The sequence below is a fragment of the Callorhinus ursinus genome, unplaced genomic scaffold, assembly GCF_003265705.2.
Source record: "Callorhinus ursinus isolate GAN/ISIS: 27379988/994484 unplaced genomic scaffold, GSC_fseal_2.0 scaffold10, whole genome shotgun sequence".
NCBI lineage: Eukaryota > Metazoa > Chordata > Mammalia > Carnivora > Otariidae > Callorhinus > Callorhinus ursinus.
In genome coordinates, this window is record NW_027397072.1 from 23,476,757 (window position 1) to 23,498,143 (window position 21,387).

The 21,387-nt window shown below is 45.9% G+C and overlaps 1 protein-coding gene across 4 annotated transcripts in view; it reads left to right on the plus strand.

Moving 5' to 3' along the window:
- PLB1 (phospholipase B1) overlaps nt 1-21,387 on the plus strand; it is a 136,726-nt gene that overhangs the window by 60,454 nt on the left and 54,885 nt on the right. For all 4 annotated transcript variants that reach the window (XM_073897191.1, XM_073897188.1, XM_073897190.1 and 1 more), the window contains 8 exons: nt 524-598; nt 2,633-2,696; nt 9,297-9,355; nt 11,356-11,429; nt 12,947-12,990; nt 18,510-18,618; nt 20,519-20,570; nt 21,113-21,193. In XM_073897191.1, coding sequence (XP_073753292.1) covers nt 524-598; nt 2,633-2,696; nt 9,297-9,355; nt 11,356-11,429; nt 12,947-12,990; nt 18,510-18,618; nt 20,519-20,570; nt 21,113-21,193 — 558 coding nt within the window. The remainder of the gene's footprint in view (nt 1-523; nt 599-2,632; nt 2,697-9,296; nt 9,356-11,355; nt 11,430-12,946; nt 12,991-18,509; nt 18,619-20,518; nt 20,571-21,112; nt 21,194-21,387) is intronic.

A 21,387-nucleotide genomic window follows, 5' to 3' on the forward strand; every position in this document is an offset into this window, starting at 1 on the left:
CTGGTCCCAAATGTGAGGATGGGTGTCTTAAATAATGTGCCTAATATATAGCAGGTATGGAATTAATGCTACTGAATGAATGAAAGAGAAAAGAAAAAACTGAACATAAAGCCCGAGAATTCCTTTTTATCATTTAATGCTAGTTAAATACCGAATTGGTAAGGTTTTATTAGTGGGCTGTAACAACTGTGTAATTCATCCAATTTCCCTCTTTGCCTTGGCTGCCAGGAGCTTAAAACTAAGTTCTCTTTTTATGGAAATAGATGTACATTGCCTGGTAGCATGAAGTTCAGGTAGCAAGAGAGGCTGACAGTTAGAAATGGGAAATTTCAAAGTATTAGTGAGCTCCTTCAGAGAACTAATGAGCAGAGAAGAAAAGTCAGAGAATGGTTTTTCTCATCATTTCAAGGATGGTATGAAAGTTCCAAATTGGCCAAAGGAGGCATTGTTGGGTGATACGGCCTGATGAATGAATGATACTGATTTCTAGGTCACGGTTACAATGTATTACCTTCCTCTGCAGGAGAATCCCTATCTGTTCACCTACAAGAACAGCAACTACCTGCCCAGACTGCCAAAATCTCAGGAGAGGCTTGAGGTAGGCTGAGGTTTTCTGAGACTGACAAACATGCAAATGAACCAGGGGCGGGACCCCTTGCTGGATCTTTGGAACTTTCCACGTGGTGCTCTAGGTCCTGGAACCCCGTGAACAGGCTGGAAAGGGTGGAAGGGCAAACGTGTGGCTGCCCCCCTCAGTGCTTGAAGCAGGTCTGCCCTGCAGCATTCTGAGGCTTCAGGGGTGCCTTGGGGTGCTCAGCCACCGCCTGCTTCCTGCCTGTCTATTCTGATGTAAAACAAGACTCCTCAGGCCCGCCCCAAATCATTTTAGACTCATCTGAGCCCTTAAACTGAGGAGAAAGTTAAGAAAAAGCGGAAAAATGTGGTAAAGGCTGAAACCAGACAGCATGGAGACCCCCAGGCCTCCGAAGTTGGCGCATACCTGCCGGGGCCATCTCACGCTCACATCTCACTGGGTGCTTATCTCATGAGTGTCTCTGATATTTCCTGTCAGAATTAGATAGGGCACCCTGCACTCCTCCGAGGAGCTGGGAAACACTTGAAGGCTGATGTCCTCATTCTCAGAGGACTGGGGCCATTACGAGTTGAGACAACTTTGGTCCTCATGCCATCGCTGCCTCCCTGTTGTATAAAGAGGATGACTGGTACTCTGGGCGGCACAGGCAAAGCTGACAGCTGGGGTCCCCGCCACAAAGCCTGAGCGATAGAGTGTGAAAGGCCCTTGATTTATCAACGTGTCCCACGCTTTCTAACAAATATCTCAGCCGTGAGGATACATCCGGGAGGCAGCATGGTACCGTGAGGTGAGAGAACCAGCTGTGGGTTCAAATCCAGACTCTTCCACTTACTGGCTCTGTGTCATTGGGCAAGGGGCTTACAATCTCTGGGCCTTGGTGTTTTTTTTAAATCTGTGAAATGATAGTCACAGCCTGATCTCATAGAGTTGTTCTTAAATTATAATACATTAGTAAGTATAAAGTGCATCTACTAGTGTCCGGTATGCCCTAAGTTCTATATAAGTGTTGCTATTATTGTCATCTGATAAGAAGGAGCAACACATTCTCTTGGGATACATTTATTGAATACCTTCTGTGTACCACTGGAATGCAGGGACTCAGAGCATGTACCCAGTCACTATTTGTCAAATGGCTAAATGGGTGGGTGGATGGAGGAATGCCAGACATGAGCGAGAAAACCACGGATAAAATACATCACGTGTCACAAGGAATTCAGCCCAGTGGAACCAACCAGCAATTGTAGCATGGTGGAGTGAGTCCTATAATTAAAGTTCCCATGGGTATTCTGGAACATAGAGGAGGCAACCAACCAGAGAGAGTTGACAAGGCTTCCCAAAGAGTACAAATGACCCCAACCTTGAAGGATGACTAAGGGTGACCAGGTGGATGGGAGTGTGAGAACTCGGAGGGAAAGGTAAGGGGGGATGGAGGTGAACTTGGGCAGAGACATGGAGAACATGAGAACTGAGTCAAGAGCTGGTGGTTTAGAATGTCAGGGTCCTCTTGGGATGTGTTAAAGAGGATGGAATTCATGCTGATGTCAGTGCAGCAGAAATGTATTTTTTCAACCAACAAATACTTAATCAAGCATCTACTGTGCACTGTTCGGGGCTATAAAGATACAGTACACAAAACAGACAAAAATCCTGCTTCCACTGAGAATTTGGGTGAGGGGGGTGGTGACACAGTTTTATTATGTTGGGGGAGAGAGAGCACATCATCTTTCTGGGCTCAGAGGCTGGGGAGGAAGCCCACAGGACTGAAGGCTGTGGATGCTGCGGGATTCCAGGCAAGAAGTAACACAGGCCTGGGCCTAGGCCCGGGGGGAGGGACTAGGGAGAGGGGGCAGTATGGGGAGCATTTAGGAAAGGAAGTCGTAGACACTCGGATAGGAGTGTTGAGGGAGAGGGAGGGACCTTAAGCGATACCTACGTTTCTATATTGACCAGTGTTTTCCAAATAAAGACCCTGCTTCTCATCCAGTTTCCTACATTGCAAGATCCATTTCTACTCCTTCTCTGTGCATCTCATTGCAGGTGAGAGACGGAACGGAAATCCTGTGTCCTGACAAGGACCCCTCTGACACAATTCCCACCTCAGGTACTTGGCTCCAATCAAGGGGTTTCTGACCTCATTTGAGGCCTGAAGTCATCGACGTAAGGGCAAACTTAACAGGCTTTCCACACGGTCTGAGATCCACCTGAGAGGCTTTCTCCAAGAGCAATAGAGATCACTTTGGGGGTATATTTGTAAGTTCATGCCTGTGTTTGATTATTCTTTAAACTAGGATAACACTATTATCGGAAAGCATTTATTAAGCATTAACTGTGTGCCAGGTCTTACTCTGTGAAGAGCCCAGTGTGAGTCAAGAGAGCACCTGTCGTTGCCCCAGCCTTTAAGCCTTGATGAGGTGAATTTGTTCTCCGAAAAGCAAAACTATCTTTAAGCGGGAAGCAAAAATAACCAGTCCATCCTGCATGTCAGAGTCGTATGCAGGATGCACTCAAACATTGCACAGAACAGGAAAGCATGCCATCTTATAAACATGCCGTTCTCACTGCTTCTCAGTATTTCCAAAATGACTGTTGCCAGGCCAGGAAAATGAGACTCATGGAATGTTCCGGGCAGACACCCTCCCCAAAGGGGGCTGTCTCAGGGCTAAATCTTTTCCTCCAGGTGAGCCAGCCTGAGAGTGATGGCTGTGTGCACATGACCATGGGCGATCATGGCGGGGTCGGGGAAGCTGTATGTTGAACCGCAGGACTCAAAACATCAGCCCAGGAGCTTTCTTGCAACAGTGCAATGGGTTCCCATGCTTGGTCCTAGAGCAAGCATCTGTTCACTCTGTTCATCTGTTCACTCATCTGTTCACGTGTTCATTCATTTGTTAGATGATTGTTGCATGCCTCCTAGGTGCCTTCCAATGTAGAAAATTAGGTTTGGAGATGTCACCAGGCCTAGCAGGATTCTTTCGGGGAGGCAGCTCTTTGTAGGCAGACGTTTCCTTTGGCTGAGTGTTAGGAGAACAGCTAACTGTCAGCCTGTCCCTTCATGCATGTCTTAGCTCTCCATGCTCAAATTAAGCCACATGACTGGCAAGTTAGTTAAAAATGCTTGTACCAAAACTTCGGTATATCCCTGGCTCTTGTTCTAAGTTGCAGAAGGATAGAACAGGTGATAAGGCTCTTAGGCACACATACGTTTAGTCTTTAGAACTTTCCCTCCTTCATACTTGGTGATGACTCATACCTGTTGGTTAGTTTGCTAGCAGAACTGGAGCAGCAGAAACAAATTACTAGCTTCCTACATAGGCCGTCCTATAGCAAAACCCCAAAGATGTAAGTACATATGTATGTACAGACGTATGCACGTATAGGGAGACAGAATTTGAATGTTTTAATCACTGTAGTCTTTACAGAGAAATGATACCCTTCTCCTTTTTAATCTTATCATTCTGAGAGGATGAGCTATAAAGCATTTTGCAATCTGCCTAGATTATGTCCCTGTCATGTCAATGATAACCAACCAGTCCCTTAGAACATATCTCAATGCCCTAAAGCCAAATAAAATGTGAACCTCTTCTTTATTCCCTGACCCCAGAGATTACTGTGTTTATTGGTACTTGAAGATGTAAGCACAAGAAATCTTAAGACCTTGAAATCGAAGATACTCTGGTGGTAGGGACTGTCTGAATAAGCAAATGGATAGATTTAGGTCTCCTTGATCTAACCAAGTGGGCATGTAACCAAAATGCTGGCTTGCTCCAGCTGGGCGGCGACCCTCCTCAATGAGAGCGGGGCCTGCCCTTCTGAGTCCTGCCTGAAAGCTGTCCTTTAAGAAAATGGCCGTAGCTCAACTGGACAATAATGAAAAAACACATTTCATTACTGTGCATGATCTCTGACTGGACATTTTAACCATCCTTGTGACTGTTGGGGTAGTTAAAAAGACTTAGCATGGGGCCACGTTATTAGTTTTCCTCGATGATTGTCATATTTCTGGTGAGATTGTTCACTCCTCTGGAGATCCTGTTTGCAATCTCTAATTGAGGTGATGGTATCTGATGCATACTTACAAGATCAGGCCATCTTTATCTTTATAACTCCAATGACTCAGCACATAGTGGGAGCCCAGTAAATGTTCCCTGAGTTAATCTTAATGAGTATTTTTAATTTGGCAAGTCCGTAGTTCTGGGTTGAAAAAGATCTTTCAAACCAACTAGATCACAGTGCCTTCCCTTAAAGCAATTTTTCACTAAGACTCTGTATAAAATAACTGTTTTGCCTTTAGAGTTCTTTTCAAAAACCTCCCTTGTCACCTCTTTCCCTAGTGTTTCTCTCCAACCACCCACAGATACACCAAACTAACCAAAAGTGATGTCTCAACATAGGGAACTGCCTTCATCAACAGAGCCACAGCCCCCAGCAACCTGGGTGCCTTACTCATTCTGTGTGGAGCCCACAGGTGATGAACCTCTTCCACCAATCTATGAGGCTTTGGAATGAGACATATGGAATTGATGTAATTTTTATAACCAATTGGTATTTGGCAGCCCGAGAAATAAATAAAAGCCGCCCATTTTTCCTCCCAGTCAGTGCATACGTGCACCGTGCTGAGGGCTAGCTCCTGTGGGCTTTATAACTTTGTACACACTTGCGTCATTTTACATTACTCCATGGCCTGCCCCTAACATAGTTGGGATGACTAAGAAAAATCTGTTGGGTCTGGCAGCTGACCTGAGGCTTTCCCAGGGAGAAAAGGGGTAGCATTTTGCAAACAAAAGACTGGTAATAAGGAGCCTGGAGGACAGTGGCTCTTGGCTCTCTATTGAAGTTGTCGATCTTAAAGTCAAGCTGCTAATTCCTTGCAGAGGGAAAACTTCAAAATATTTGAAAATAGAGATCTACAAATAGAGATGCCACTGTCACCAAGAGTATAAATTCAGAACAGTCCATTTACATTCATTGAAGACATTGATTCCTTTCTAAATCCTTGATGTCATTTCTTGTGCCCATTTGACTAAAACCAGCGATTCAAAAGCTGATATGAAAAATACCCAAGTTACATCACCAGCGGAGCACTACTTTGTTGTGAGCCAACCGTGTAACATGCAGTGTAGACCCTGGAGATGTTTCTCTCATCACCACCTGCTCATGGGTCTTGGGACTTAACCTGGGACTAGGAAGGAAGGAATGACGTCCCATAGGGATTAATAGCCTGCTTGTCCCCGGGCGGGACCAGTCTGCCGAGCAAGTTCAAAATCACCCCAAGACACTTGGATGAATAAGTATTTCTTTTCCTTGCAGTTTCCATCATCTAAAGCTTCAAGACTGCAAAGTCTCTGACACAGAGCCACTAATTTAGCCTGTAATTCAAGTTAGTGCATTTCTTGAGCTCTTGAAGATGTGCAAGGTGCATGTTTCTTCAGATAAACCCACACCAAAGCACTTCCAGGGCAGAAACACGGTTCTAATCTTGTGCCAGCCATTTACTGCCATTGCAGAAGTCTTCACACAGGTCCCTAAAATCAGAGAGCTCATGGGTTGGGCAGCTGTAGCTAACAATGAAGAGAAAGCTGGTTTTTTCAGATGATGGCCCTGGGTGGTTTAAGCTGTTGGGTTGTACAAGACAAAACTCCAAGGTGTCCAGTCTTTTCCCCATTCTATAGTCTACCATTTTCTCGCTATTCAGGACATTTTGTCATAGCTTGGATGGCCTTCTGATAAGAGGCCCCCTCTCTGTAGAAATCCTGATGAGTTATTGATGTATTTATCAACTCCTTTCGGGGTGGTGGACAGTTTGTACCAGATAATGTTTAGTTTATCAGCCCACATAAATTTAATCTTATCTGTAAATAGTTCTTTGTCCAAGGAGAGCAATTGCTAAAGTGCTGTGCTGGGTTTGCAGTCTGAGTCTTTGTCATACATGATGATATTAGCAAAGCTCAAGTCAAGGTCTACAGGATATTAAACAAATGAAACATGCCAGGCTCTATCTTCATAAAATCCCAGATAAGTCAGACTCCTCCCATTCAGGCTTGGTTCATTTGATTTATTATCTCTCAAAGGAAATCCTTCAGAACAACCAACAGGAGGACCCCCCCCAACAATCTATCTATACATATATACACACACATAGATGTGGACATGGGTGCACGCGTGTATGTGTGTACATTTCCTTTGCTACAAATTTAGGTGACCAGTTGCAGCTGCCTCTTTAGCAAACTGTAATGTGCTTTTGAAGCAAATCTGTCCATCTTTCCCACATTTTATCAGCTTCAAAGATTCCCCTAACCTTTGCCCACTAGCAAGTGCTCACAGTATTCACTATGTGTATCATACATTATGGCAACAAGAAGAGAGTGATTGACTGTCATCACGAGAAACTAAAATAAGCCCTCCGGAGTTGAGGAAAGGAGGTCTTATTTTCTGTTTTGTTGCCTTTTTTACCCATAGCCCAATTTCTTTGAGAAGAGGTCATTTTAAAGTTCTCAGGCTCAACCCCATGGATGTGTGCTGATGGGCACAGCTGGCTTTGTGATTTGATATTGTTCTTCTAACCACACATCTTTAGCCCACCCCCTCCCACGACCTACTAAAGCAGGACTCTGAGGGTAAGAACCGACCATCTGTGTTGTAACAAGCTCTCCAGATGATTCTGATGCATGCTCAAATTTGAGGACCGCTAATGTATATATTTTGCATACACACATTCATAATTATGTGTGTGTGGGTTTGCATGCTGTCACAGGAAGAGGCAGGGACTTTTTGCTTTTTCAGTGAGAGCAGATCCTCAGGGGGAGCGACAGCTCCTCGTCTGCAGATGGCATAGAAGTCAGGTAGAAAAGATGTCTCTACAGTAGGAGATAAGACTTGGAGATCCCTTTAAACATTGTTTCCACTGAGTGTTAATGCAGCTTCTTGTGCAGACCTAATTCTACAACCATGATCTGGGTGTTGATGGGTGAAGTGGGCCCCGTGTAGCCCCGTGGGTCACAAGCATCTTGTGTCCTGTGTTTCATTGGATGTCTTACAGGCGGTGTAGGAATTTTAGGTGCACTTGGATTCATGTTCATCTGTGTATAAGGTAAAGGGGTAGATAATACAGTACAGATGTACCTATGCCAGTGCTTATACATACATAGCATAGAATACATAGCAATATTCATGTTACTCGGGCGCCTGGGTGGCTCAGTCGGTTAAGCGACTGCCTCCGGCTCAGGTCATGATCCTGGAGTCCCGGGATCGAGTCCCGCATCGGGCTCCCTGCTCAGCGGGGAGCCTGCTTCTCCCTCTGACCCTCCCCCCTCTCGTGTACTCTCTCTCTCTCTCTCATTCTCACTCTCTCAAAATAAATAAATAAATCTTAAAAAAAAAAATGTTCATGTTACTCTCCTAACTTGTCAGCCCTGCACAAAAGGCCTGTGGCCCTAACCTACCTTTGCAATGTCATTCTGTGCTAGTCTGTAAGGCCCTTCACTTAAGCCAAGCTCCACGACTACCCGTCCTTTACAGACATCACCCACTTTACCATACCACAGGCATTCTTGATGCTTTTTCCTCCGTTCCCCCACCTCGCGCTCCCCCATCCTTATCTCATCATGCCGTGAGTTCAAACACTACCTTCTCCATGAAGTCTGCTCTCTCAGCCACCCTCCGCATACACCACCCCCCCAGAGGCAAATCATTCTTGCAACTCCAGAACTTCATGTCACTCTGTATCTCCCACAGGGTTTATCAGCTTATAAATAACTATAACTGGACGTTTCTCACTTCTTCCTTAGCCTGTGAGTTTCTGGAGCGCTCTCTCCATTGCTGATCACCCTGTCCTCTCCAGGGCACCCAGCCACTGCTCGGTGGTCAGTATGTTTGTCAGATGAGTAAATAGCTGTTGGGCTACATTATAATACATGCTCAGACTCAAAAGATGAACAAAATAGAGTTGGGCTGCCAAAAACAGTTTGATGGCTCCTCATGAAGCTAAGCACAGGATTATCATAGGATTACCAATTCCACTCCTTGGTATATACCCAAAGTAATTGAAAACAGGCATTTAAATAAATGTTTACACGTGAATGTTCATAGCAGTACTACTCCCAGAGCCAAAAGATAGAAACAACCCAAATGTCCATCAGCAGATGAATGGATAAATAAAATGTGATTATATCCATGCAAGAGAATATTATTCAGCCATAAAAAGGAACAAAATCCTGACACATGCTAGAACACGGGTGGACCTTGAAATCATTATGCAAAGGGGAAGAAGCCGGACACAAAAGGGTCAAATGATGTATAATTCTGTTTATATGAAATATCCAGAATAGGTAAATCCAGATCAATAGGTTGCATCTCTCCCACAATTCCTGCCTTACTCCCAGGCCACACTGCCAGGGGCTGCTTCAGGCCCCTACGGTAACTGCTCACCTTGTAGCATCAGATTTCACCAAAGGCCCCAGACCCTACTTTGGAAGAGGGGTCCACTGTCCAGCTCCGGAACCTGTGTGCAGGCGCCCCAAGGAGGCAAGGGCAGGCTCCACATCCTACCATGGAGCCTTGTGACAAGGATGGGCTCTTAATATTTCTGTCCGAGCTGAACTGCTATTACAATTGGACTTTCTCTCCATTTGCCTGGAAGGTCTTCATTCATTTTCAGAGGAGATAAGAACCCCTGTCCGCCATTAACTTGGGTGTGCATTCTCAGTTCACAGGCTGAAGCCCGCTGACATCAAAGTAATCGGAGCCCTGGGTGACTCTCTCACGGTGAGTTACCCCCACCGTGGAAGGTGATCTTGATTCACGGGGGAACCCGGAGAGGGGCACTCTCAACCGTGGCCATCTCTGGCCCCTCTCTGGCCCGCCGGTCCTGGACCCAGCGTTCCTGGTCCATCACATTTTCCCACATCCATCCTAACCTCGTATTTCTCTCCCAATGCTGGAATGAAGGAGCAAGTAGCAAGTGGGGGAGGGAGGGCTCAGAGGGAGCAGCTGTGACAGATCCCACAGCCTGGCAGGGGTGGGTGGATCGGACTAAGTCCCACGGTGTGGGGCTCCCTCAAAGACCTGGTGCTTGTCATGGAGGAACTTAAAGGAGAGTGAATAGAGGATGAGCCAGGAGCAGGTGCTAATGGGGTGCGGGTGGGTGGGTAGAGGGTTGAGTAGAAGAGAGGGAAGTACTCACAAGGATCCCAGCCCACCTCTGTAGCCACTCCATGGTGACCCCTCAGGCCTGCCAAACGCTCTCCATGAAAAACAAACTCAGGTCCTAGAGAGACTGGGTGGAGTTGTCCCAGAGGCTCAGAGACACGAGCTTCTGTTCAGTAGTGGCTCATTCTAGACGTATCCAGCTGCTGTTCTCCGGGTCAGTAGAATTCAGGGCCTCCAGCAGAGCCTTCCCCAAAGGCCAGCAGACACCTTTCACATCTGTGGCCTCTTAGAATTTGATCTCATTTGGCATCGTCCATGCAATCCTATGAACTGCATCTCCCCTTAAACTTAACGCATGAAGGAGGTGAAGCTGGGCAGGTGAACTGAATGCCCATAACTGCATAGCTCACAGATGCTGGACTTGCACCAGCCTGACTCCAAGTCCAGAATCCTTTCCCTATACTGGAGCTGTGTCCCCCATGACCCCTCAGTGACTCTTCACCCCTAACAACACAACCTACTGCTCGTAACTTTCCAGAAGGACAGGCAGCCTGGTCCTTAGCACTGCTTATCCCAACCACTTCCTGCTGGGTGTGGCCCAGTATTGCTTCCCCCACAACTCCTGGTCTCCTTGAAGTTCTCACAGGAGAAGGACTCATCGAGGATCTGCACAGCCTTTCAGGAGTTTCTGGGAGGCAGCATTTGGAGTGTGACATACATGGCCAGTGGCAGAGGAATTGAGCACCAAGAGCAGGGGTCACCCCCATGGTGGGGGGAGGTCCTCTCATGGAGGCCAGCCTCCCCCCAAGCTGTCTGCGAGGCCAGTCTTCAGCATGACCTTTGTAATGGCCCTGCTTAGAAATAACACGCTTTAGGCAAGGGACATGCACCTGCAGACTGTGTCCCGATTGCATTTTTTTAAAAGATTTTATTTATTTATTTATTTATTTATTTATTTATTTATTTATTTATTTGAGAGAGAGAATGAGAGAGAGAGAAAGAGAAGGCATGAGAGGGAAGAGGGTCAGAGGGAGAAGCAGACCCCCCGCTGAGCAGGGAGCCCGATGCAGGACTCGATCCCGGGACTCCAGGATCATGACCTGAGCCGAAGGCAGTCACTTAACCAACTGAGCCACCCAGGCGCCCCCGATTGCGGTTTTAAAAAGACCGTGCCCTCTCTTCACCTGAGGGGTAGGGACATGGCATTTTACTTTCTTACTACTTTTTAAATTGTGTGTACATGAGATACATTGATATAAAAGGACTGTGATAAGCTTGTGTTTCACAACTTTTTTAAAAATGAGGTGAATGGGACCCTGAAATGTGTCTTTTGGAAAAACGGACACGCCGTCTAATTTCCAGAGCAGTTTTGCTAGCCTGGTGTCACCTGGTCTGGGTCTGGGCAGGGTTTCTTAGGGTGAGGCCAAGCTGTGGACAACGCCAGGACTCCCAGCAGGAGCTCTCACTCCTTTCTGCCAAGGCAGGACACACGTCAAGACCAGGGGCTGTCTCGACTCTAGATTCTAGAGAGTGCCCAGGCGTTCCCAGCCAGACCCAAGACAGGGACTTTTCTGGCCAGCAGGCAGGGAGAGTCACCCCTTGATATTCTCTATCAGGCAGGTAATGGGGCCGGATCCAAGCCTGGGGACATCTTGGATGTCTTGACTCAGTACCGAGGCCTGTCCTGGAGGTGAGTGAAGATGTGACAAGACCCTGAATGACCCCTTCATTGCAGGGCGGGGAGGACCCCTGAGCATCACAGAAAACCATTCCTCGAGCAGACAGATGAGCCACCGGGTTAGTGGTTTTCAATGAGACACTTCTGGTTTACTCTGAGGAAGGAATGCAAAGCTTCCCCAAACCACTACATTCCCCAGTTCAGGAACTGAGATCTGAGCAGGAGGAGTTTGGGGGAGAAACTACATAAATGTTTGGGTTGAAAATCTTCCCTGGCTTGCATTTCTCCCTCTGGGGTAGAAGCTCAGAAGGAAGCAGTGGCCTTTGAAACCAGAGTTGTGCCTCAATCCTAGCTGCCCAGCTCGGTGCGACCCTGAGCAAGTTACTTAACCTCTCTGAGCATGTCTCCTTACCTTCGATGCTGGGATACTAATACGGCCTGAGCACTGTCATGAGGATTAGAGAGAGTTTAAGCATCCAGCACAGTGCCAGACACAAAGTGGACCGAAATGGTAGCTGGCATCCTTATTAAAGGGCCTTCATTTTACAGATGAGACGGCGAGGCTCAGACAGGGCAAGTAACCTGTCTGAGGTCACAGATGGTAAAAGAGCAAAAAGTAGAGCAGATTGTTTGTTCCTGACCCCTAATCTGGCGCATTCCCCCATCGTGACTGCCTCATGCCGGCTTGCTCCTGCTCGGCTGTAATCAAATCCAGGCTGCCACAGGCTGCAGGGAGCTGGACTCGTGCTTTGAACACCTAGCTCCTGCCAAGCGTGAGAGGGCAGGTTTGCTGTTTCCTCGACCCAGAATCTGGCATCTCTGGCCCCAGACTGAACCTCAGTGTTGAATCCCTGGCATCCTCCCTCGTGACACTCCACAGAAATAAACCCCAAACATTTTGAGACCCTTTGAAATGTTCTCAGACATACTTGGCAGAGAATGAGGGGATATGGAAAAGCAGGGAATCCAATAAACTCTGGAATGTTGTGTATTTTCATGCTTAGAAACCCATCCAACTCTGATTTCCTTGGAATTTTAGGAGCAGCTTGGAAGATGGGTTGCACTCTAGAAGACACCCTTTAACAGCAGGCTTTCGCGAGCCGAATAGGAAGAGAGCTATGAGGGCAAGGCTCCCCACTCTGTTTTCGATAACAGCCATGCCCAGCGGCAGTGGCTGGTGGGGCACGCCTGGGCTCGGCATCCAGGGAAGGGTCAATTTCCCTTTAAAAGAGGGGCAAAGGGGCCCACTTGGTTCCCCTGCCCCAATGCCAACGCCCAAAGTTACAAATCAACAAAGTCTGCCGTGCCCTGGAAATCGTTTCTTGGCTGTTTGTTCTGGTTGGTGGGGACAAGGCCGAGGAGTTGCTGAGTTCTGGTTTGGTTTTCTACTGCAATAATAAGGACCTGGCAAGCTCCAAGGCCCCGGGGTGTCTCCCAGAAGGAGAAAGGCCTGTCTTGGTAGCGTCTGAGCTTTTCTGGCGTCGCTGGCATTCTCAACCTCCCTTTTCTTTTCTGTTCCCGCACCACAGTGGCGGAGGCGATCACAACCTCAGCAGCGTCACCACCCTCCCAAGTGAGTACGCGCTCCCTCGGGCTCGGGGCCGGCGGGCGGGCTCTGCGCGGCTCTGCAGCGCCTCCTGGTGGCGGCCGCGGGCTCGGCAGGGAACCGGGCGGCGCGACTCGGCCGCGCTCGCCAGGGGGCGCTGCGTCCCCGAGGCGCTGGCCCTGCTCTGCTTGGTGAGCGTCCGGAAAGCCTCGGAGAGATGGTGTTTTTTTTAAGAGAAATTGTATTTGTCCAAGGAAAGAAGAGAGTCAGAGAGGAGAAGAGAGCTCAGACCAAATCTTAGTGCAAGTCAGTGTCAGGAAATGAATCCAGAAAGAAGAAAAGGGCACCCATCTCCGCTTTGCCTGTCATTCTGAGCAGAGCCCCTTTCTGGGAGGCGTTGATCTGGGTTTGGGCTGCTTACAAATTAAGGCCACTGCATACAAAGACGTTGAACTCCTGTGTGTGGCTTTAGGAGACGCTGCTTTTACCGCCGTGAGAGCTGAAGTTACTTTGTGCAGGCTATGCAAACACAGTGGGGTTTGGGGCCCCTTAAATATCCCTTAATTTACTTCACCAGGGGCCTGCTGGGAATTATTTTTTTAAGCCGGAGCCCCATTCTCTGAATGGTCTTCTTACATGTCTTTTTCTTCTTCTTAGTGCATACATATCACGGTGCATGTTCTTAAAGCACGCATGCACGAAATGTTACCGTTAAATTATCTTCCCTTCACATCTTCTAGCTAATAATTTTGCCCAAGAACTTAATTGGTCCCATTCTCATTTACTTTTTTTGTAACGATCCCTTTGTAATATATCTTTAGAAGCTAAGAAGTTATTTGAGGTTTAAGGCTCCAAGACTTTGATGATAGAGATGGTTTAATCTCCACGTGGGCAGGACTGATTGGGCTTCACACAGGGTTATCTGTTTTGCTATTTGCAAATCCCATTGAATGTAAGTAGGTATAGTCCTGTGGCACAAGTCCTCCCTGTCTTTATTGCTAGGGGAGGTGGTTTGGGTTGCTTTTGTGAGTGTGACTGACTGGGCTGAAAGCTGGTGCAGCATCTACAACACCTTGCGGGGCCCGCCGATTCCTGCACTATTATTGTGGATAAGATGGCTGGAAAAGGCTCAAGACCTTTCACTGCAGTGATTCACAAAGGACTGAGACAGTGCCACCCCCCACCCCCAGGTGGACTCCCCTGACACACTTGGCCCAGCAATGGATCTTTGCCTGTTCAGACTCTTCCTTACTAGAGCTGTGAAGACAGTTTGACTGTAGGGGCCGGATAATCCCCAGGGAAATAACTACATACAAATATGTTTAAAAAACTTATGAGAACCAGAACAGAAGCTCAGTTTGACTCCCTCTTCAATTTAACCCAGCAAAGACTCCAGTTCTGGATGCTTGGGAAATAGCGTGAAGCAAGATCCCTGCCCTCATGCCATCATCACAGTCTCTTTGGGGGATGTCTCCCTAAAGATGGATGCATGTACCAACAATTATAGCTATGAACAAAGTTTAGGGGAAAATAGATAAGAAGGTGGTTAACCCTGCCTTCTGAAAAGGGGTTTTAAGAACTAGAATTCAACAGGTAAAGAAAGCGGATGGCACATTCCTGGCACAGATAACCACATGCGCCAGCAAGTTTTCACTCTAAACAATGTGTAGTGCCTTACTATGACATTCCTGATGCATAGCTAGCTGGTCTGTGCTGGATTCCTCCAGTAATGGGGAACCGAAGACAATCGTTTCTATTTGCAGATGGCTCTAGTGATTTCACAGCTCTTCCTTCTATTGAGTAGAAATCGGAGTAATTTCTACCCATTGGGCACAGTGACCCCAAAGCCACAAGGAAGGAGTTTTCAGTGCATATGTGTTGTATAGGTCCCGTTGCAGGGCTTGGTTCTAGAGAGCACTCTGCTGGATGGCCTGATGCCTGAGAGTACTGGCTGGTACCTAACCTGTTCCTTTCCCACATCCTAGCTGATCGTGAAACAGGGGAAAGTGCCCTGTATTGGAGCTGAGAGAGTAGAGTTCTGGCCTGGAATTCATTCTCAGTAACCCATGACTTGTAGCAAATCTCCCAGCCTTCCTCAACCTTGAGTCATCCTTCATTCAGTCCATAAGCATTTGTTGAGCATATGTGAGAGTCTGGGGTGTATACGGGACCCTGCTCTCAGGAGTTCTCAGCCAAGCTGGGGAGATGGAAAAGTGAAAAGTCAAGTGTAGATCCAGTGTGGTAAAGGCATTAGAGTGCATGAGATTGAAAAGATCAACCAAATGGCAAGCCTTTACCCAGACTGATCAAGGGGGATGAGAGGAAGAGAGCCTCAAAATCAGGAACAAAAGAGGAGACATTGCTACAGAAATAAAAAGGATTATGAGTATATTCTGAACAATTGTACGCCAATAAATGAGATAACTTAGAGAAAATGGTAAAATTCCTAGGAAGACACAAATTACTGAAACTGATTCAAGACAAAATAGAAAATCTGAATAGGTTTGTAACAAAGCAATTGAACTTTAAAACTTACCACCAAAGAAAGCCCAGGCTTTTCTGGTTTCACTAGTGAATTCTGTCAAACACCGAAAGAAGAATTTACAGCAATTCTTCACAAACTCCTTCCAAAAATGGAAGGGGAGGGACTACTACCCAATTCATTCGATGAGACTGGTATCATCTTAATAACAAAAATAAGACAAAGATATCACAAGGAAAGAAAACCACAGACCAGTATCTCTTTTGAATATATATGCAGAAATCCTCAACAAAATACTACCATGCCAAGCACAGCAACATATAAAAGGATTATGCCCCATGACCAAATGGGATTTATCCTCGGACTGTAGGTTAGTTTCAAATAAAAAAAAATCAATATTATACACTATATCAAAAGCATAAAGGACAAAAACTACACGATCATCTCAATAGATGAGAAAAAGTATTTTACAAAAACTAATACCCTCTCATGATAAAAATATTCTACACACTAAGAATAGAAGGAGATTTCCTCAGTCTGATAAAGGGCATCTGCAAAAGCCCACAGTTAACATCATACTTAATGAGGAAAGGCAAGATGTTTTCCTTCTGAGATCAAGTGGTATATTCTTGCCAATTTTGTTCAACATTATGCTGGAGGTTCTAGTCAGGACAGTTAAGCAAGAAAATGAAAGAGAAGACATCAAGATTAGAAATGGAGTAAAGTTATCTGTATTTGCAGGTGTTATAAATAAGAGCCGAAGGAATCCACTACAAATTATTAGAACTAATAAATGAGTTCAGCAAGATTGCAGGGTACAACATCAATATGCAAAAATTAATTGTATTTCCATACACTAGCAATTAACAGCCTAAAAATGAAATTAAAAGAAAACATTCCATTTACAATAACATCAAAAAATACTTAGGATTAAATTTAACACAGTGCATCTTTTATGCTTTTAAGATTATAAAACATTGCTGAAAGAAGTTTAATTGGACCTAAATAAATGGAAAGCCATCCCATGTTCATGGATAAGATTTAATATTGATATAATGGCAACATCCCCCCAAATTAATCTACAGATTCAGTATAATCTTTATCAAAATTCCAGCTGGCTTCTTTGCAGAAATTGACAAGCTGACTCTAAAATTCATATGGAAATTCGAGAGACCCAGAATAGGCAAGATAATCTTGAAAAACAATAAATTCAGTGGATTCACACTCCCCAATATCAAAACTTATAAAGCTCCAATAATCAAGACAATGTGGTACTGTCATAAGGATAGCCATATAGATCAATGGAATAGAATTTGTAAGTCCATAAGTAAACCCTCATACTTAATGGTTAACTCATTTTCAACATGAGTGCCAAGACTAATGGGGAAACAATAGTCTTTTCAATAAATGATGCTGGGATAATTATATAGCCATATGCAAAAGGATGAAGTTGGAATCCTACTCATACCATATACAAAATTAACTCAAAATGGATCATAAGCTTAAATGTAAGAGCTAAAATTCACCCTTGGAAGAAAATATAGGAGCAAATCTTTATGACCTTAGGCTAAACAAAGCCTTCTTAGATATAACGCCAAAAGCACAAGTGACAAAAGAAAAAAATAGACTGGACAAAATTAGACACTTTGAGCTTCAAAGGATACCATCAAGAAAATAAAAAGAACACCCAAAGAGTGAAAGAAAATGTTTGAAAAATCATATCTGGTAAGAAACTTGTGTCTAGAGAATACAAAGAACTCTTATAACTCAATAATAAGACCATTCAATTTGGGCCAATTAAAAATGGGCAAAGAATCTGAATAGACATTTCTCCAAAGAAGGTATGCAAGTGACCAGCGAGCACATGAAACGATGCTCAACATTAGTAACCATCAATGCAAACCAAACCATAATGAGATACCATCTCACATCCACTAGAACGGTTATTTTAAAAAAGATAAAAGTTGGTGAGGACGTGCAGACATTAAAACCCTCATAATGCTCCTATGGGAAGGTAAATTGGCGCAGCTCCTTTGGAAAAAGGTTTGTAAGTTTTTCAAAAGGTTAAACAAAGTTACCATATGGTCTAACATTTCCACCCTAGATATATATCCAAGAGAAATTCACGCAGAAGCTAGTACAAAAGCGTTCACAGCAGCACTATTCATAATAGCCAAAAAAGTGGGAATAATTCAAATCCTTCAACTGATGAATGGGTAAATGTGGTATATCCACACAACGGGGTATTATTTGGCAGTGAAAGGTATGAAGTGCAGATCTATGCTATAACATGGATGAACACTGAAAACATTATTTTAAGTGAAAGAATCCAGCCATAGAAGACACGTTGTATGATTCCATTTATATAGGAAATGTCTAGAATAAGCAAGCCTATATAGAGAGAAGGTAGATTAGTGGTCACCACAGGGTTGGAAGGAAGGGGGAGGGACTGCTCCTGGGCACAGGGTTTCTTTTTGGGGTGATGAAAATGTTCTAAATTTGATTATGGTGTTGGTTGCACAAAGCTGTGAACATACTAAGAGCTAGTGAACTGCACTTTAAATTGTGAATTTTATGGTATGTGAAGGATATTTCAAAAAACTATTATATACTTAGAAAACAAAAACAGGGGTGCCTGGGTGGTTCAGTCCACCAGTTCAGGTCCTGGGATCGAGCCCCAAGTCAGACTCCGTGTTCAGTGGGGAGCCTGCTTCTCCCTTTTTCTCTGCCACTCCCCCTGCTTTTGCTCTTGTGTGCTTGCTCTCTCTCTCTCTCAAATAAATAAATAAAAAATCTTTAAAAAAAGAAAAGAAAAATGCGTGAGAGAAGCACCAAACCCAGACTCACGTATATTCAGCAGTAATTTAAGTAATCCACCTTTGTGTGTTGCCCATGTGGTTAAGCATCAGCCTGCTGGACACTTTCTTTCCATGCTGAGAGAACAGTAAGGTTAAGAGCCTTAAGGGTGAGGGTTCCTTGTCTCTGACATGCACTGGAACTTATCAAAGGAATTTGAAGCTTTTTTGGGATAGTTACTAAGCGTGTCTCTTCTTTGTATTTCCAGACATCCTCCGGGAATTCAACCCTTTCCTGAGGGGCTTCTCTGTTGGTACCGGGAAAGAAAACAGTCCTGGAGCCTTCCTAAATCAGGCTGTAGCAGGAGACCGAGCCGAGTGAGCAGGGGAGCCTTGAGGGTGACCACACAGATCCTCTGGGGACCCAGTCAGGGGCTTGGCCTGGACTGGGGTGTATGGCTGATGGCTGGGGGCTTGGTTCGAGGGAGAGGTCTGGGGGGTCAAAGATTGGACTGGGTGAGCTCTTCTGGGGTGTCCCTCACTGTGGGACACAGAAACCTACTAGCCCATCCCCAACCCCACCCGAGGAACTAGTCACAGTTTACTCTGACGCCAAGTATATGCTTACTCATTTATTCAGGACAGGAATCATCCAAATCAGAGATTTTGTAAAACCTAATCCATTTTATAATAAATTCTGTGGCTATGTTTTCCTTTTGGTGGGAGAAGGGTGAAAGGCTACCAATTGACTGCCTAAAAATTTTGGCATTAATATTACCATAATTTTGGTTTTTTCCAAGCATATGTCAGTTCGTGGTATCCAGAGAGGCATTTGTAAGCATGATTAGATCAGGGAGGCATCCAAGAAGGAAACCTTGGTGGAGAACACAAAGTTCATGATTCATATGACCCTGGATTTCTCCCCTGCTTTCCTCAAGGCCATGCGGCCCTTTTGTGCAAGTAATCCTTCTGTCCGAGCACATCCTGAGTCATAGGGAGGAGTTAGCGATTACTACTCCCATATTACAGATGAAGAAACGGTAGCACAAAGAGGCAAAGTGGCCTGAACAAATGTGTCACCTCGACCACGTGGCCTGTTGTCCTTGTGCCCGGCAGGCCCTTGCCCAGGTCCGGTAATAACCCATCATAACAGCAGTGTCCAACGTAGCAGGTACCTTCACGTTTACTAGCCCTGTGTTCTGTGCAGTCCCTGGTAGCAGGTCAGACATCCAGGTTTTCTTAAGGTGAAGGCACAGAGAGGTCAAGTGATCATCAAACGCCGGTCCTCAGTGCAGGTGCCCTGATGGCTTCTACTGATGAGGAAACCAAGACGCAAGTTGGTTATATGGCTTACCCCAAGTCCCCGCCCAGGATATCTGACACCTACCTAGTCCCCTGTGACTAAGACCAGGCCAGCTGGGTTAATAGTTCATGCATGACAACCACTGTTTCCTGCGGGGATGGTGCCAGAGACCGGGGATGGTGGTGGTGGTGGTAGGAGACGTAATTCAGTGGATCATTTCTAATATGGATGCTTACCCCATGCTGCTCTAAGTCCTTTATTTAATCCATCCGACAACTCTATGAAGATGGTAGGCTTCCCATGCCCGTCTTACACAGGACCAAACTGAGGGTTTGCAAGGTTAAGCGCTCTGTCAATTTCTCCCAGCGGGTCAGTGGTGGGACCAGGATTCAGCCCCGTGCTGCCTGGCTCCAAGAGGGGCTCCTACTCCATGAGGCTGCTTTGCTCATCTCATGTACTCCTTCTCAGGACCCTGAAGATACGGGGGTTTATCTCCACATTTGCAGTCTTTTGGGACGGCGAACTTAAGTTACATACCCACAGTTAGCAGGAGGCGACTAAATGTCAAACCCAGGTGTATGTGACTCAACCATGTCACCTTGAGGGTGAGGGTACCGTGGAGGCAAAGCTCACAGCACCCACAGAATCAGGTTCATACCAAGCCATGCGTGACATGGAATGTACATGCAGCCTTCTCTTTGCCCTGAATGAGCCCGGCTTGGAAGAGAAACATGCCACTAAGTCACCCGCTCATATGTGGAATGCTCTGCCCTTCCCAAAGCATGGTCACAACTCCCCCCAGCCCTCCACCTCCAGAGGAGACTGAATGGGGAAGGTGCTCTGGGACAGGATCATGGCCTTCAGTCCAACTATCCTGCTGCATGTTTGATTCCTGCTGTCTCCGCAAAGTCCCCTCCCTGCCCCAGCTTCACGGTCCCTGCTCCTCACATGACTTCTGCTCGTGTGTGCCCACAGGGGTTTACCTGTTCAGGCCAGGAGGCTGGTGGACCTGATGAAGAATGATACGGTAATTCTGGGGGAAGAGCCACCTGGGACCCCTTGAGCTAACATTTCCTGGAAGAGGGAGTGAGCCAGAGAAATCCGTGGAGACAGAGAGGGTCAGGGTCAGGGACCACATGGAAGTCCAGAGAATCCACCTTTAAAAACCACAAGTGATGGGGCGCCTGGGTGGCTCAGTTGGTTAAGCAACTGCCTTCAGCTCAGGTCATGATCCTGGAGTCCCGGGATCGAGTCCCGCATCGGGCTCCCTGCTCGGTGGGGAGTCTGCTTCTCCCTCTGACCCTCTTCCCTCTCATGCTCTCTATCTTTCATTCTCTCTCTCTCAAATAAATAAATAAAATCTTTAAAAAAAAAAACCCACAAGTGATCTTGCACCTACAACTGGTGACCTATAACCTCAGGACCCCCAAACTACAGAACAGAAAATAGTAATGTCCATTAAACCTCTGGTATGTGAGGACCCATCCCTGCCAGTGTTCAGCACTTTATCTTCTTCTTGACTTGACTCTGGAGCAAGGCACTTACTTGTTTGTTTCCTATTCATTTCAGAAGATAAATTTTCAGGAAGATTGGAAGATAATAACCCTGTTCATAGGAGGCAATGATCTCTGTGATTTCTGCAGTGACCCGGTGAGTCTCCAGGCCCTTAACTCAAGACTCCCCCAGGGAGGGATTTCCATACCAGGTGGCTAGAGCAAGTGAAGCGGGATTGGGACTTGGGGCTTGTAGCCTGGAATTAACCCTGAGACCAAGAGTGCATTCACCTCCAGGGAAAGATGCAACAAAACTGGTTATGAAATTGATCTTGATTAGGTTTCATAACA